Source organism: Callospermophilus lateralis, chromosome 3, assembly GCF_048772815.1.
Source record: "Callospermophilus lateralis isolate mCalLat2 chromosome 3, mCalLat2.hap1, whole genome shotgun sequence".
In the NCBI taxonomy this organism is placed as follows: domain Eukaryota; kingdom Metazoa; phylum Chordata; class Mammalia; order Rodentia; family Sciuridae; genus Callospermophilus; species Callospermophilus lateralis.
The window spans coordinates 197,867,395-197,883,663 of NC_135307.1; the positions used below are offsets into that span (position 1 = coordinate 197,867,395).

Below are 16,269 nucleotides of genomic sequence, written 5' to 3' on the forward strand. Positions count from 1 at the left end.
TGCAGCCAGAAGATGGTCTCAAACACAGCCCACTTGACTCAGGAGATGTGGATGCAGGCCTGGTCACCTCCAAGGCCACAGGGTGCACCTTGCACCCAGGCAAGGCGGGGGCGGACTGCAGGGACCAGAGCCACACCAGCACACACACGTCCAGTTTCCCACCCACCACACACATCAGTGCTCTCAGGTCTGGCAGGGGCTAGAATGGTTAAGGACAGGGACCCCTTTTTCTATTGGCAAAGGAATGGTTTGCTGCAAAGGATGGGCAGCTCCCAGCGGGGTCAGAAAGGCCTCAGCAGCCCAGCTCCCTTCCTAGGGCTCTCCAGCTGCAGGCCCACCCATGGTTCCTGTGAGCCCTCCATGCCTGTCACTATGGCATCATGTGGCTTTGGGGACTTGCCTCTGGCCGTCCTAAGGGATAGGCCATCCCAGATGTCCAGGGTCAGCATGCCACTGCTCCTGTGCTGCTTGTGGAGTGAGGACTGGGGTTTGTGCTGTGTCACACCCAACCCACTGGAGAGGGGAGGCCTGGGTAGGGCTGGCCAAGGGAAGTGTCTTTGGGTCCAGGACTCCGGCATGCCCACTGGAGGGCTGCCCGGGTGGGTCCTGGCCCCTCTGCCCTCTGCCCTGGGCCCCCACTCTGGCCCAGCCTCATGCCTCCAGCAGGCCCCGAGGCAGCAGCTCAGAGCGGAGCCATGCTGAGTAGGTCCTGCCCCTGGGTACTGCTCCCTCCCGCAGACTCACTCCATGGGGCTTCCCACCTTTGTAATTGGCAGGAGCCAAGCGCCTTTCTCACTCCAACATGGTCTCCTTAAACCCTTGTTGCTGGCAGTGGTCCAGTCCTGGCTTCCCCCTGGTCTTCAAGACACCTTCCCCGGAAGCGCACCTCATGGCTGGTGAGGTCCAATTGCCTCTGCCTGGGGGCACCTTCCAGTCTCAGGAGATACCCCAAAACTCTGCAGTAGTTTTTTGTTGTCACATTAGGGATTGAACCCAGGGGCACTTAACCACTGAGCCACATTCCCAGCCTTTCTTATTTTATTTATTTATTTTTGAAACAGAGTTGCTAAGTTGCTGAAGGCCTGGCTAAATTACTGAAACTAGCCTCAAACTTGTGATCCTCTTGCCTCAGCCTCCCCGGTTGCTGGGAGTACAGGCCTAGGCACTGTGCCCGGCTTCTGCAATTCTTTTACAGCTGCTCTAGAAGTGTTCTCTGAGCAGCACCTCCCACGGCACCTCCCTCCAGGGGACCTATTTTCCCTCCAGCTTCTCTCTGCCACATCCCACCCATCTGATCTCTCTGCTGGCAAGGGAGAGCAGTACAGAGGGTGCAGGGGAGGCCAGGGAGAGCCAGCCACAAACAAGCAGGATGCTGTCACAGCCCAGGTCTGCTTGGGGGTGCCCACAGCCTGAGGAGCAACTTCAGACAAGGCAGGGTGCTATGCAGACCACAGCTGCAGGGACCTGGCCCCTGGCCTCGTGGGCTACTTTGGGTCAGCCCAGTCTGGGGACCGAGCATGAGGCTGGCCATACAGCTCTGGACAAGGCTCCCCATCCTTGCCAACTTGGTCCCCCTCCTCCACTGTCCCTGCACAGACGACTTCAGGCAGTACAGCTGGTGCCCTTGGTAATAAAGCTGGGTGCTGCCACCCTTTCCACTTGCTCCCAGGTCCAGCATCTGTCCACTGGGAACCTCTGGTGACCTCCACAGCCACCTCCTGAGGAAGATGAAGGACAACACTTTTTGCCCCTGCCCAACCTCAAAGCACCCAGAAGTGAGAGCAGCTTTCAGAGGGGTCTTTATAACACCATTAATATTTAATCATGAGGGGCTGGGGCTGGGCTCAGTGGCAAAGCACTTGCCTGGCACGTGTGAGGCCCTGGGTTCAATTCTCAGCACCACATATAAATGAATAAAATAAAGTTCCATCAACAACAAAAAGTATATTTAAAAAATTTGATCATGAGGTGGAATCTGAGAAAAGGTTGAAAATTGGAATATAGAAATTGGTTTGTAAAAAACATCAGCAGACAGGCACTCCCCCACAGAAGGCTCTGCAGAGGCCAGGGGAGGGCTCTTGGACCTCCTTGGACTTGCTGTCAGCACCTCAAGACTCAGGAGAGGGGTGAACAAAGGAGAGCTGCTTCCAGGTGGGTGGGTGGGTGGGGGCAAGCTCAAGCAGGGAGACTGCACCCACTCAACCCTGCAGAGAAAGGGGCTCCCAGGCAGGTTGTCCTGAGGGCTCTGGGCCTGGACAAGTGTGGCTGGGGTGGAGGCAACCCAGAGTGTCTGGAGCACCTTGCTCCTGGCCCTTGGCCCACCCACCCGCAGGAGTGTTGTATGCTGTCTGGCTTGACTGGCTTCCCCCGACAGGCAGGTGTCTCTACAGGACAGTGGCAGTGAGGGCAGAGAAATGGCCCCTCTCCAAGGGAGGTTCTGGCCCTGCCTGTGGTCCCAGTAGAAGACGCTGGCTTTGGTGTATTTAAAACTAGAAAAGAAGTCAAATGCCATGCCAGGGTGATCCCAGAGGGTCTGAAGGTCAAAATGCAGCCTCAAAGCGGTCTCCTTCCTATCTGAGGCCTCCCGGTGACAGGGGTGTCTCCTGCCAATATGGTCTCAGTGGTCGGCTGCTGAGAGGCTGTCCTATCACCCAAAGTCCCATCCCGGGAGAGCAGCACAGCAGAGACAGAGAGGGGCTCACTCCAGTCCCTCTTCTCCTTCCAAGTTCAGGCACAAACAGGAAGATCACCCCCAGGAAGAGGTCAACACCAGCTGCTGCCAGCCCCCTGGGCCTTCCCAGCAGCCACGGTGGCAAGTTGACACGGCCACCTGCCCTGGGCCCCAGTCCACCGTAGGGCGAGGGCCGTGCTCTCCACCAGCATATCCTGAGCTAGGCAGAGAGGGACTCTTCAGGAAGACATTGCTGGCCTCCTTCGGACCTGCACCTGGCTAGCAGGCACGAGGCTCTGCTGGGCTGCACAGAAGTCCAGGAGACGGCACCAGAGAGGGCAGCAGGACAGCAGGATGTGGTCTCCTGTGGGCAGAGGAAAGCAGCTCCAGCCCATCTGAGTACCCACAGGGAGCAGCCCCAGTCCTCTCCTGGGCCCCCACACCCTCACCAATCAGGCAGAGCCCCTCCTGGGCCCGGGTGATGGCCACGTTAACTTGGTTGGGGTCCACCACGAAGCCCAGGAACTTTTTGAGCCAGCTCTTGGTCGGTCGCAGGTCCACATCACTCCTGGGGCACGTGCGGACAGTGCTCACCAGCACATAGCGCCACTCACTCCCTGGGGTGAGAGGTGAGCTTGCAGGTGCTTCCCACACCCACTGCACTCTGACCCCCAGGTGTGGGTTCCCCCAAATCCAACCTCACCCTGGCTCTTGGTGATGGAGGACACAGTTACTCCAGTGACACCCTCCCTCTCAAGGCCCTTGCTGATGGCTACAGCCTGTGCATTGTAAGGTGTGAGGATAGCAATATCGTGGGGGTCTACTGTCCGGTCCAGGGTCAGCTGCTTGGTGATCCGAACCTGAGCGGACAAAGTGGCAGGTGGAGCTGGACCATGGTGCCATCTGGGCCTAGGGCACATGAGCTTCCCTCAAGTTCCCTTGGCCCCTCTTCCTTCTAGAAGGCCTCTCTGACACTTCCTCCTCCTTCCCCTCATCCAGTGAGCCCTTCTTAACCCCAACTCCTCCTCCAGGAAGTCTTCCCTCATTCCTCTTCCTCCTCCTCCTCCTCTTCCTCCTCCTCCTCCTCCAGGAAGACACCCCAGTCCTGACCCATGGGGGCACCAGGGAGGGTCTCTCTCATGCTTACCACCTCTGCCACCTCTTCCAGGTTGGCCTTGGAGTTCTCATTTCCTTCATCTGTGGACACCAGCAGGCTCTGCTCCTGGCCCTGCACATAGCCAAAAATGATAGAGCAGCTCTCCTTGCCAGCATAGCCCAGAATGCTGGCTGGTCGCCTCAGGCCCTGCCAGGCCCTCAGTTTCCTCCCATAGAACTCCATGGAGGGGAAGGTGCAGATGGCCTGGTGCATGCGGTACTGTGTGTCCAGGAGGAAGGCGTCCCTGTGGTACCGCTCAAAGAGAGACCGATCCATCCCCAGGTTTTGCAGTTGCTTGTCCTTGACCACAGGCCGTAGCTGCTTGTGGTCCCCGAGCAGGACCACCTGGAAGCACAAGGGGCATTGTCCTGACCTGGCCCAGAGGTACCCCAGCCTGTGGGCCACTCCAGACCCTGCTCAGTGCGGTCCTTCACACCTCGGCCTCCAGCCCGGGCACAGGCTCTCCACTGACTGTCCCTCACCTTCTCAGCTTTGGAGAAGCGCACCAAGGGGATGAGGGTCTCCGGCTCGGTGGCCATGCCCGCTTCGTCCACGAGGATCTGCCGGATGTCCAGCTTTTGGAGGCTGGCTGAGGCTGCGCAGGAGCATGTGCACAGAATGATGGAGTGCTGGTCTAGCTCAAACTTCCGCGCCTTTCCCAGGATGCTCCTGTACCTGTGTGGGCCACAGCCTGTCATCCTGACGCCCCAGCAGGAGGCTTACCTCCCAGCCCACCACTTACGAGGCAAGGTCCTCCCTAGAGAAGACTTCCTCTCTCTGCAGCCGGGCGTCAAATGCCCTGATCTCTGGTGCAAATGGGTTGGAAGCCTGTCGGATTCGGTGGTGCAGGGTGATGCTCCTGCAGGGTAGAGCCTCAGTAAACCGCAGTCCACTGTAGGGCCAGCTCAGGCCCAGCCTCCACCCATGCTCAGAAGGACAGATAGGCCGCACCTGAGGGTCTGGTTTGGCCTCCCCTCCTGGTGGGCCTTGTTGAGCAGGCCTCTGCGGCCCACACCTGGAATTGGGAACTCAGTGGCCTCGGACTTCTCACTGTACACTCGCAGGGGCTGCAGCTCTGCTCTCCTGCTCAGGAGTAGTCCTGGGGGTGGGTGGGGTGTGAGCTTAGGCTGTTCCTCTGTGCAGGCAGCCCCTGGCCACCCCATGCACTGTACCCAGCATACCTGCCATTACATCCACTGACTTGTTGGAGGGGCCACAGTACAAGATGTGTGGGCCCCTCGGCTGCCCTGCCCCACCAGGGCTACTGCTGGTGGACTCCTGCTCCTGGTGTGATTGATGCAGCCAGAACATGATGTGGAGGCCCACCACGGTCTTCCCTGTACCTTCAGTCAGAGCACAGGGTAAGCAGAGCCCACCCTATTTCCCAGGATCCCCATGGCCCATGGCCCAGCCTGCCCAGGACAGCCCTGCTCCCCTTGCATGTGGGCCCACCTGGTGGGCCCTGGATGACTGTGAAGGGCTTCTCCAGAGCCTTCCTTACGGCCTCGATCTGGCTAGAATTCAACTTGTGGTGACCTCCGGGGATGTCATAGGCCTCTAGCTCCAGGAGCCTGCTGGCAGCCACTGGGAGCTGGGGACCAGGCCTCCCTAAGCACCCATGCAGGGCAGGGAGGGGGCAGGAGGGTGAGCTGGGGTGGGGCTTGGGGCTGGACCAGCCCAGAGCAATGCTGACCACCAGGGGGGATGCCTTCTTCAGCCCACGCACGGCTTCCTCCTTGCGCCTGGGAGTGAGAGGGACACAGGGAAGTCAAGAGGACCCCCACCCAGGAAGAGACCGTGCTCACCTTTCACACCTGCCCTGGCCTCACAGGGCAAGCCTGGTGGAAGCCACTCACAGGTCGGGAAGCTGCTTGGGCATCACCTCCACAGTGAATCGAGTGCCGGGCCTCAGCACCTCTTCTGGAACCTTCTCCATGGCCATTTGGTGGATGAAGAAGTGCACCCGCCTAAAGGCCTCCTGCCGGTCTTCCTGGCCCTCCTGGTCCAAGTCCTCAGTCAACCCGTGCGCTACCCAGGCATACCCAGGGGGATCGATGCTCAGTATGGGCCTGAGGCTGCTGGGCCTGGCAGAAGGGGCCTGGAGCCCCTCCAGCCGGATGCAGAGGTAGCAGCAGCTGAAGTTGACATGGATGCAGCTCTCCCAGAGGAAGGCAGCGTCCAGGAGGAAGGTGCCCCTCAGCTGCCCTTGGGGGGTGCGCTCCGCATCCCAGTTGATGCACACATGCTGCAGCGTGATGGAGCTGTTCTCTGCAACTGCATTGGTGGCCGACTCCAGGCTGCAGAGTGGCTCCCACACGCGGGAGTATTCATCCTCGTCACGGTACCAGTCTTGCGAGGCCTGGAGCACACGCCCAGAGAAGCAGTCACCAGGCCGCTCCACGTGCTCCAGGCAGAGGCTGAGGCCGGGCACCACAGTCCACAGCTGCAGGGCTGGTGCCAGAAAGCCACGCTGCAGGCTGGTGCTGAGCTGTACCTGCAGGGTGTCCCCGCTGCCCAGCTCCCGGACAACCTCTATGAAATGGCCACAGGGGCTCTGGCGCACGTGTACAGGCTCCCGCCCTGGGGACTCCTCCTGGCCCTGCTCCTGGATGAGGGCAGCTGCCTCCGGCCAGCGCTGCTCCTCCATCAGCACCAACAGCTGCTTCCATAGGGCTGCCCCCATGACCCGGGTGTATGGGTCGTGCAAGGTGCCAGGCAGTGGGGAGGATAGCATGGACCTCTGCACCGAGTAGATGCGGCGTCGCCATAGCAACCGCAGGCCTGGCCGACTCTCCAGGCTTCGGGGGTGGTCAGCCAGCTGCAGGGAGCTATAGTGGACAGGGTAGGGATCAGGCAGTGTCTCTTGGTTGACTGGGAAGAGGAGCTTGAAGCAGTGGGTGCCCATCTCCACATCCACCACGAAGCCCAGCTTATTTTGGGGTTGGGCCTTGAGCTGGGTGGCCAGGTGCAGGCTTCGGGCCCGCCGCTGATAGCTCCGGGAACATGCATACTGGCTGCCAAAGTCCTGGCAGAGTCCATCGATGTCCCTGGTGGAGTACTCAGGCCCCCCATGGCCCAGCGCCAGCAGCAGCAGCCTTTGCACCACCAAGTCCAGGTACCTGCGGATGGGCGATGTGGCCCATGTGTACCAGTCCACCTGCAGTGAGTAGTGGCTGGCCAGTTGCTGCTCACCCTGGCTGGAGCGGCCAAACACCGAGCGATCTAGGGCCTTTCGGAAGGCAAGGCCTGCAGGAGCCAGAGAAGGGTGCATGTCATCCGTGGCAATGAGGTCCACCATCTGGTCGTAGTCCTGGGCACGGGCAGCGAGCTGGACATGCTTCCAGAGGGAGGCCAGGACATGCAACTGCATGCCCGGGGTGCTGTGGTCATGCAGATAGTGTTGGAGGCGCGGTGACAGGGCCACCAACTCTCCATGCCGCTCGCGAATGGCTTTAAGCTGGAGACTGCTAGGTGTGGGCTGCCACCTCAGGGGTGTGACAGTCCTTGTGTGCTCACACTGCACCAGGAACTGAGCCACCAGTCTGTTAAACTGGATCATGTACTCTTTGACCATGATGTGGGCTGCGCGGAAGCCCAGCTCACTGTCCTCCTGCGGGGGCTCGTAGTCACAGGCAGTCTGCAGGCGGTGTCGGCGCAGCACCCGGGAGAAGTAGCAGGCGGCTGTGACACAGGCCTCCACTGAGCCCAGGTGGGCTGGCAGCTGCAGGCCGGCGCCTGGGAATCCCTTGATCATCGCCTCAGCCTCCTCATAGGACAGCTGGTGGTCAGAGCATATCACAGAGGGGGCAAAGCGCAGGCTCTGGAGCTGGCCACTGCCCTTCTCCATGGTGAGGAAGAGGGAGACAGCCAGGCGGTCCCGGCCTGGCAGGAGGCTGAGCACTTCCTGGCAGACTCTGACTGGTAGCGTGAGCACTGGCTCTCTATCGGGAGCATAGAATGCAATGCCCTGCCGGCGGGCCTCCACGTCCAGGGTCCCATCCCTGGGCACAAAGCTGGCTACATCAGTGATGTGCACAGCTACCTCACACCTGGTGCCCAGATCCCGGACACTGAGGGCATCATCTAGGTGACAGGCACCCTGGGGGTCCACAGTGAAGGTCAGGAGGCTGCGACAGTCTTCTCGGTCACCAGTAGCAGAGTCCAGCTCCATTTGGTATCTCTCCAGCACCTTGGTGATGGAGGCTAGGTCAGGCATGGGGGTCCTGAGGCCATGCTCCAGGTCCAGGATGCGGAGGCCCTGTTCCCAGGTGGTGGCCTCAGGCAGCACATCCAGGATTATGCCCAGTGGGTAGTAGAAACGCTCACGCCACAGGACGATGTGGACCCAGAAGAGCTGGGTGTGCCGAGCCTCAGCTGAGAGGGTCTTGTGCCCCACACGCTGCACCCGGCCCTGGAGCAGGCGGTGAATGGGGATGTGCAGCGGATCCTTCAGCTCAGCCACAAAGATCTTGGTCACAGAGCTGTCCACAGGGATCATGATCCGGGGATCCCACTTGTCCATCCGGCACACAAAGGCCAGTGCATGCCTCCTCCTCTTCAGCACACCCACCACACGGCCCTGCAGCCGTCCTGTCATGTCCCCATCACCAGTCTCCCGGTCCAGGACCTGCACCAGCACCTCATCCCCCGTAAAGGCCATCCCACAGTTCAGACGGCCCCTGATCTGGATGGGGCTGGAGGCTGCATTGCTTAGCGGCATGGCGGACGCCCGCTGGAAGGTCTCCTTCAGGAACGTGCAGTGGTGGTACAGCTCAGGCTCTGAGTGCAGTAGCTCCCACAGCATGGCTGGGGGCAGGTTGGTGTACTGCTGGGTCTGCTGTGGAGACTTGGGTCTGGCTACGGTGTCCAGCAACCCATCCTCCCCAACGGTCACTGTCACCTGTCGGCTCTCATCCAGGAGCTCCTGCAGGATGGCATCCTCGGCGTCAAGCTCCCCGTGGGAAGGCCAGAAGTCAGATTCCCAGTCCTCGGGGTCTGCAGGCCTCCTGCCCTCCAGGGTCCGCCCTGCTGCTGCATCCCCAGGGGCTGCGTCCCCTGCCTCCACCTTCACAGCGACCTCACGCCCCTTGGCCATGGGCTCGGGCAGAACCCTTGCCATAGCCACGTGCTCTGTGGCTGGGCCTCCAGCTGTCTCTTCTGTGACAATGTCCCTGGCCACTGCTGCCCCAGCTGCCTCTGCTCTGGGGGCCACAGGGGCCCAATGCCGCCTCTGAGCCACACTCTGCTCGATCTGCTCTAGCGACAGGCTCTCGGGACAGATGCTGCGGTGCTCCACACACTCGTGGATGAAGCTCCTCCAGAGCTTGCTGCAGGCTCCAAAGGAACAGAGGGCCACTGCATCCCCCACGGCCACCAGTTGGGACTGGGCTCGGGTCATGATCGTGTTCAGCACACGGGCCTCGGTGAAGAACTCGGAGGCCGGTGCCCTGGGGCCGAGCAGGCTGAGGCAGTTGTGCACAGTGCTCAGTACCACCACCCGGAACTCCCGCCCTGCAGGGGACATAGGGGTCAAGCTGCTAGGCAGGACAGTGGACAGACCTCCATCTTCAGCTGCACCCCCCACTGGAGCAAGACTGAGGAGCAGGTCAGAAACTGCCCCACAGCCAGGTGCCCCTTGCCCGTGCCACTGACCACCCACCTGGCAGGATCTCAAAGCTGCCCACAGACACCTCGCCCAGGTTCCTTCTCCTCAGCTCCTGCCTCAGGGCAGCGACCTGGAGACAACAGGTCAGAGCATGAGGGGTCGGTGCCCCACCAGCGATGGGCCCCAGAGACCTGGGCACCCTCAGCCGCCAAGCAGCACCCATTCTGGAACTTCAGGTGGTAAACTTCCAAGGAGGCCAGAGGCTGGGCTCACCTGGGCACCATGGGAGACAGCACAGATGTGTCTCTGCTCCCGGCCACCCCAGCAGCGGGGCCAGGTGTTGTAGACCTCCTGCACTTTCTCCACCACCTGAGCGACCTCTGCTGCGTTGATCCAGGATGTCCTGGACAGGTCCTGCTCAGGGGTACCCGCCACATGGCAGAACATGAGCGGGTAGTGCTGGGGGTGGCGTGGGACCTTGCCACTGGCCTGGATGGGGTTGCCCTTGGTCGTGTAGAAGTGGCGTGAGACGAAGCTGATGATGGCCCCGGTGCAGCGGTAGTTCTCATGGAAGATGAGGCGGCTCTTCTGGGCAACCCTGTGGGCCTCCTGCTGGTAGTGCAGGAAGAGGCGGTAGAGCAGTGTGTGCCTGGCCGCCCTAGCCCTGGGCACGCTGAAGAGCCTGGGCGTGACCTGCATGTGGTCCCCCGCCAGCACCACACGGGTGTGGGGTGAGGCATAGGCCAGTGGGGTGAGGGCCTCGCACTCCAGCATCTGGGCAGCCTCATCAATGAGGATGTGGGAGAAGAAGCCGACCGGCACCTGCAGCTTTCGGGCCTGGGAGGTGGTGGTGACCACCAGGCGGTGATGTGCCAGCTCTGCCCTGGTGGGTGGGCGGAAGGCCCGGCCGTCCTCTGTCAGGCAGCAGTACCGCAGCGTAGCCGGGTCAGTCTGGCTGGGCGGGCGGTCTGTGTACATCACCCGGAGCGGAGCTGCCTCAGGGTGGTCTCTGCTGACATAGGCGTGGAAATACTCCCGGATGTAGATGTCTGCAGCACTGCGGGGGCACAAGGCATGCAGCTGTTCCCACTGTCTGCTAAAATGCCCCATGTACCTGGCCCCACCTGGAGGTCCTGGAAGGAGGTGGACAGAGTCCTGCCAGGCATGCTGGCATCCCCAGAGGGAACAGACACACGGCAAAGATGCAGGAAGGTCAGAGCCTGACAGGAATGGGAGGAGCAGAAGCTCCTGCGGGGTCAGGGAGGGCTCAGAGGGGGAGCGGTTTAAGGCAAAGCAGGGAGGAAGGTGAAGGAGCTGGCCATGGCCTGCAGTAGCCCAGGGTGACCAGAGGCTGGCCTGACCTGAGCATGGCTCCTGGGCTCTGTCAGCAGTAGGCAGCAAGAACTGGTACCCTAACTCTCAGGGGCAGAGTCCAAGGGTCAAGAGGCAAAGGAAAGGCTGTTGGCACCTTCCAGGTGAGCCATACCTGGCCCCACTAGCCCCCCAGACACTGCCAAGACCCAGTGATCCCCACATTAAGCCCAGAAGATTGGCCCAGGGCATGTGGCCCTGTCCTGTGCATCCTCCCTCCTGATGCCGGGCTGAGGAAGACCCAGAAACCTGCCAGCATATGATGTTAGAGAACCAAGAAAACCACATCAACCAGAGGGGAACTTCCCTATTGAGAAATCTGTGTTTCTATAGAAAACACAATCAATCAAGGGCCTTGCCATGTAAAGCTGAGCAAGCCAACCACTGCCACCCACCTCCCCTTCTATGGTACATGGCCTCTTGGTGGCTCTCCGGTCCCTCAGCCAATAACAGACCCATCACCCCAGGGCAGCTGGCCCTCAGGAGAGTCCCCACAGAGGGCTGGACACTGGGCAGGCCTGGGCTCACCTGTTGGTGTGTGTGCAGATGAGTACCTTGGTGTGGGACTGCCGAACCACCTCCAGAGAGGCCATGGCTAGTGTGTAGGTTTTGCCAGTGCCAAAGGGCCCATAGATGAGTAGTGGGGGAACGGGCTTCATGCCTCCTGGGCTGCTGCCTGCAATGAGCCCCACAGCCATCTTCTGCTTGTGGTTTCCACACAGTGAGAATGGGATGGGCCTGGGATGGGGCACAGTGCAGTTGGGCAGGTCCGGTACCACCAGGTGCTCCTTGGGCAGTGCGTCCACTGCCTGGTGCCAGAGGCGGAACGGCATTGGGTCAATCTGGAACTGCACTTCTAAGAGGGGGTTGTCCTCAGGCTTTAGCTCTAGGGCCACACAGCAGTGTGCTGGCAGCAGTAGCCACAGAGCTTGCTCTGAGCTGGCCCGTGTCTCCAGCTGCACTTCGAATACTGTGTCATTAGGTGCAGGCACAGGGGCTATGAGGGCCATGCTTACTGCCCGACTCAGCAGGAAGCCCTGGTCTGTATCTGGCATCAGAGAGGAGGGGACAGGGACTTCGGCGTAGAGGGCTCCCTGTGGTGCGAAGAGCATGCCCAGTGCTGGTGTCTGCAGAGCCGCCTTCAGGGACACCTGGACCTGCATGGTCAGCCTGGTGGGAGCACCTGGTGTTGAGCTCCCAGGTCACAGCTGTAGACCTGGCTTCACATTCAGATTCCCAGCTGCCCAGCTGCCCAGCTGCCCACCCGCCTGCTGCCTGCCTCACCTAGCCACCAGCCGCTGCTGAGCAGCCTCCTCCTCATAGAGGAAGTTGTGCATCTTCTGCCGATAGTTGCTAAGAGAGATGGGGCCTGAGGCCAGGCTGCTGTGACTGAACTCCAAGGCCAGGGCCGGCGCCTTGTACTTGGCCACCAGGGCTACTTGCTCAGCTGTGCGTGGCATGCAAGGAACCACGTGGCGGTTGCCTGTGTGCCAGCGGCCCCGCTCCTCGAGGAAGGTAGGTGCTGGCCTTCCACAGAATCCTAGGCTCTGTGCTTGGCCCAGCTGCAACCCCAGCTTCTGAAGCACAACTGGTCGGTGGCCAAAGTCGAAGACCACCCACTGCTCGAAGGTACCAAAGGAGGCAGCCTGCACATGCACCTCCACCTGGAATTCAGCTGAGGTGTCAGGCACACGGAAGTGTTGCCCCTGAGCATACAGCTGGCCCCGTGGGAGGGAGGGAGCCACCAACGAGAAGTCTGCTCCAGGCTCCTGCTTGAGCAGGGCCACGTGGAGCAGGGGGTCCTAGGAGAAGAGACTGGATGTGAGGTGCACCCCCAGGCCCTGACCCAACCTCTGGGCATCATCCCAGTCTCCTTCCCTCCCAAGAGGCAGTTCCAGCCACTCTCTGGGTGTAGAACCTATGCCTGCTTAACCTCCCTGGTCTCCTCTGCAGGGGGCGGTCATGGGACGTGCCTTAGGCCCTGTGGATGTGAGCATAGGCAGGATGGGCAGCCTGGGCCCACCCCACCCTCCCTCTTGGGGCACCAGACACTGCTAACCCATGAACGCTGCAGAGGGACCCTCAGGGTGGGGGCTCTTGAGATGCCCTGTCTGCAGGTAAGGAAACCAAGGCAGAAAACTAAGGAACTTGCCCAGGTCCAGATCCCAGGCTTCTGACATCTACCCATCTCTGGTACTCACCTCCTGGGGCATCCTTCACCCAGGGATAGACTGGCCCACAAGGTCCGAGGCCTTGGATCTATGCTAAACCCTCACCTCAGAGTGGACAGTGAACGTCCAGCTGTGCTGGGTCTTCTTCTCCTGGGCCTGATGCACTAGGGGCTGGTGGCAAGTAATAGACACTCCAGGGACGGTCTCAGCCAGCTGCAGGGAAGACCTGGCCTTTAGCAGGGCAGCCTGAACCTTCCCCCTATCCCTGGCACAGCCCCCACTTACCACCAGGACCTCGCTGCTGCTGTGCTGGTACTCAGCCAGCAGCTGCGCCCGGTAGGGCATCAACCCGTCCTTCCAGGCTTCTTGCTCCCGCAGCCGCAGGGCCTGTGCCCGCTGGACCCACTCTTGCAGTTCCTGGGCTGAGTGTGCCTTGGTGCAGATGTCCCCATATTCACAGAGGTCAGGCCTGGGGGCAGGGAGGTCATCAGGGCTACATGGAGGTGCAGCCGAAAGGTGGGCTAAAAGGCAGGCCTCCCAGGCCAGGGGCATGCATGGACCTTGCCTGCTGATGTCTACTCCCATGCCCCTAGGACAAGGCCTGTCACGCAGCTCCAAGAAAGGGACTTTCCTTACACAGGTCCTCAGAGGCCAGGTAGTGCTGACCCACTGGGAGAGGATGAGGCAGGTGCAGGGAGCCCCAGGACCATGAGTCTTGCATTTCCTGGTGCTGGCTGGTGGGGATTCGTCCCCCGCCTTAGGTTCCCACCCAGCTGTCCTTACCTTGGGCAAAGCTCAAATGTAGACAACCCCATGGGTGGGCTGCGGTACTCCCAGGGCACAGCCTGGTCGTAGGCCACCATCTGTGCATGCTCCAGGGAGGAGCAGTGGTTCTCAAAGGCTTCCTGAGTGTGGCAGGTGACCAGGCAGGTGTGACAGTACAGCTGGACCCCAGGGGGCTGGCCCTGGGGCGCTGTACACTGTGCCTCCCCAAGGACAGGGTGAGTGAGCAGGTCCTCCCGCCGGAGCCCATCCAGCCGCTCGGCCTTCCACACGGCCATCTCCACAGCACTGTGTGCATACTGGCAGCCGGCAGCGCCATGGCGGCACGGCTGCCCACGCCCTACGAACATGCAGTAGTTCAGCAGGGGGCGATTCTGGGGCTGCGGCCGCACCTCTACAAACTGCCGCTTGCGGCCCTCAGTGCTGACATGGGTGAGGAGTGAGTGGCAGGTTCCATGCTCAGGGCACCGTCCCTGGGGGCCCATAGGGCTAAGGTGTGGGGGGCAGCGCCTGAAGCAGTGGGCACACAGAAGTTGGAAATGGCCTCCGAACTCTGCACAGATGGTGTCAGCCGCCCCAGGTGGCCCACCCTGGGCCCTCTTGCCCTGCAAGGCAGCCTTCAGCCACAGACGGGAGAGGTTGTGCTTGCGTTCGAAGGTCCAGACCAGTGCCTCCTCACGGCTGTGGGCGAAGGTGCACTGGTTCCGGTGGCGCCGGCAGCCCAGCTCTGGGCTGTAGTAGCGACAGACTTTGTAGTACAGAGGCCTTGGGAAGGTGGGCCTGCGGCCCACCCTGCGCCAGACCTTACTCTTGGCAGTGCACTTGCAGCGGGCCAGCAGAATCTCCCGGGGGCAGCCATGCTCCACCTTCTGCAGCACATAGGTGGTCTCGTTGAGGCGCTGGGCACAGCGAGGGCAACCCAGATAGAGGTCCACTTGGGCGTAGAGCCTGGCTAGAGATGGCCCCTTGGTGGCCAGAGGGCTGGCGGGCAACGGACCACGCCCCGGGGATGCCATGTCTGAAGCTGACCAGGCTCTTCAGGGCGGCATTCAAGACTCCCTGGCCCACTGGGACAGGAGACCCAAGTCAGGCAGAGGTCAGAGGGTCACCCACACATTCCCCCAGGCCAGGGTAAAGAATCCTGCCTAACCCAACCCACAGAGAGAACTTTTGGCAGTGGCCTTGACTGATGGAGAAGCTAAGGCTATTGGCCTGACCCACCAAACCCCTTCCCCCTGAAGGGTCTCCAGCTTGCTCAAGAGAAGCAGAAGTGACAGCTGGGGATGCAGGAGAACCCTGGAGGCTACAGAAGCTGGGCCCAGTGAGGCCTGGGACTCCCAGGTTTCCATCTCCTTTACAGACACTATACCTCTTTTCTGAGAGTCCACAGTGTCTCTTAGGGTGACTGCACCCCTAGTCTTGGCAGTGGGGACCCAGGGTGGGGAGGACACAGCCCTGCAGAGGACCAACCCTTTCCAGGTAGGACAGATAACAGAGTTCCTACAGGGATGCCAGGAGAGGGGGCTGCCCAGGACCCAGAGTTTTAGCTGGGGCCACCCCAGCTGGGACGAGGGAGGTGAAAGCTCCTTGCACACTCTGCTGGCCAGGAAACTTTGGGGTAATACGAAGACAATGTTTTAAAAGAAAATGACTGGGGCTGTGGTTGTGGCTCAGTGGTAGAGAGCTCGCCTAGCACGTGCGAGGCCCTGGGTTCGATCTTCAGCACCACATAAAAATAAATAAAATATTGTGTCCAACTACAACTAAAAAATAAATAATAAAAATAAAGAAAGGAAAATGACTAGGGCAGCCACCCAGGGTCTGAAAAACCCCTGCACCCAAGTGGAAATTTCTGAGCCCAACTGAGCCAAGACCCCAACCAGGTGCTGGATCTAGCAGGAGATGCAAAGGAGTCTGGTTGTGCTGCTGTGGGTGGGGTGGGGGGCCTTCCAGGCAGCTGGCTCACTCCCGGGACTCACGGGGCGCTAGCATCCCTCCCCTCCCCAGCAGGCCCTCCCGTCTGGGCTCCAGCTACCACCAGGGGTTTACCCTGCACTCACCAGCACCAACCTCCAGCAGTGATCACTTTCGATTCTGCCCCTGGGGCGGCTCAAACCTCAGATGCCTGATCACGGAAATTACCTCACTGACCCCTGCCCCGCCCCCGCCCCGCCCCGCCCCCGAGTGACACCTCCCCTCCCAGCCTTGGTGGAGCTCCCTGGACTGTGGATGAAAGTAGGAAGAGTCCTGGGGTACCCTGGGGTCAGCTCTTCTTGGCCCCAGCCTCACACACACATTCTTCTGTAGCCTTGGATGTACGGAGGGGGCGTTTCAACCTGGGCAGATGGCTAATGGTGCCATGCCCATTTGGGGTTTAAAAGGTATTCCTAGTGGAGGTGAGGAGCACTTTCTTGCAGACCCCGGAGCCCATACAAGTGCACTCTGGCTAGGAAGGAGTACTGGGGAGGGGGAACGGGCTGAGAGTTCTGCAGGGGGAGGGGCCCTTTCCTAA

The 16,269-nt window shown here is 60.8% G+C and overlaps 1 protein-coding gene across 4 annotated transcripts; it reads right to left on the reverse strand.

Annotated features, from left to right (window-relative positions):
• Nucleotides 1-1,884: 1,884 nt before the first annotated feature.
• Nucleotides 1,885-15,842, reverse strand: Helz2 (helicase with zinc finger 2). Of its 4 annotated transcripts, none has more exons than XM_076852113.2 (18): nt 15,818-15,842; nt 13,758-14,824; nt 13,260-13,443; nt 13,080-13,187; nt 12,088-12,605; nt 11,332-11,973; nt 9,706-10,489; nt 9,487-9,562; nt 5,684-9,338; nt 5,280-5,569; nt 5,009-5,164; nt 4,779-4,926; nt 4,570-4,686; nt 4,310-4,502; nt 3,819-4,172; nt 3,375-3,531; nt 3,121-3,288; nt 1,885-3,035 (listed from the first exon to the last, which is right to left on the reverse strand). In XM_076852113.2, the coding sequence occupies exons 2-18, from the start codon at nt 14,771-14,773 to the stop codon at nt 2,911-2,913; spliced, it is 8,691 nt and encodes a 2,896-aa protein (XP_076708228.2). In that variant the 5' UTR covers nt 14,774-14,824; nt 15,818-15,842; the 3' UTR covers nt 1,885-2,910. The 4 variants fall into 4 exon arrangements, with proteins under 4 accessions (XP_076708228.2, XP_076708229.2, XP_076708226.2 ...); XM_076852114.2 differs by having other exon boundaries at nt 4,310-4,496; nt 5,009-5,170; XM_076852111.2 differs by having other exon boundaries at nt 5,009-5,170.
• Nucleotides 15,843-16,269: the final 427 nt, after the last annotated feature.

Excerpts from the sequence above, each read along its gene's own strand:
- Helz2 (XM_076852111.2), bottom strand. The coding sequence starts at position 14,773 with ATGGCATCCCCGGGGCGTGGTCCGTTGCCCGCCAGCCCTCTGGCCACC. Across the intron at positions 13,444-13,757 it reads ACATTTGAGCTTTGCCCAAG|GCCTGACCTCTGTGAATATG; the intron begins GTAAGGACAGCT and ends CCCTGCCCCCAG. Across the intron at positions 4,687-4,778 it reads AGGCCAAACCAGACCCTCAG|GAGCATCACCCTGCACCACC; the intron begins GTGCGGCCTATC and ends TCTACCCTGCAG.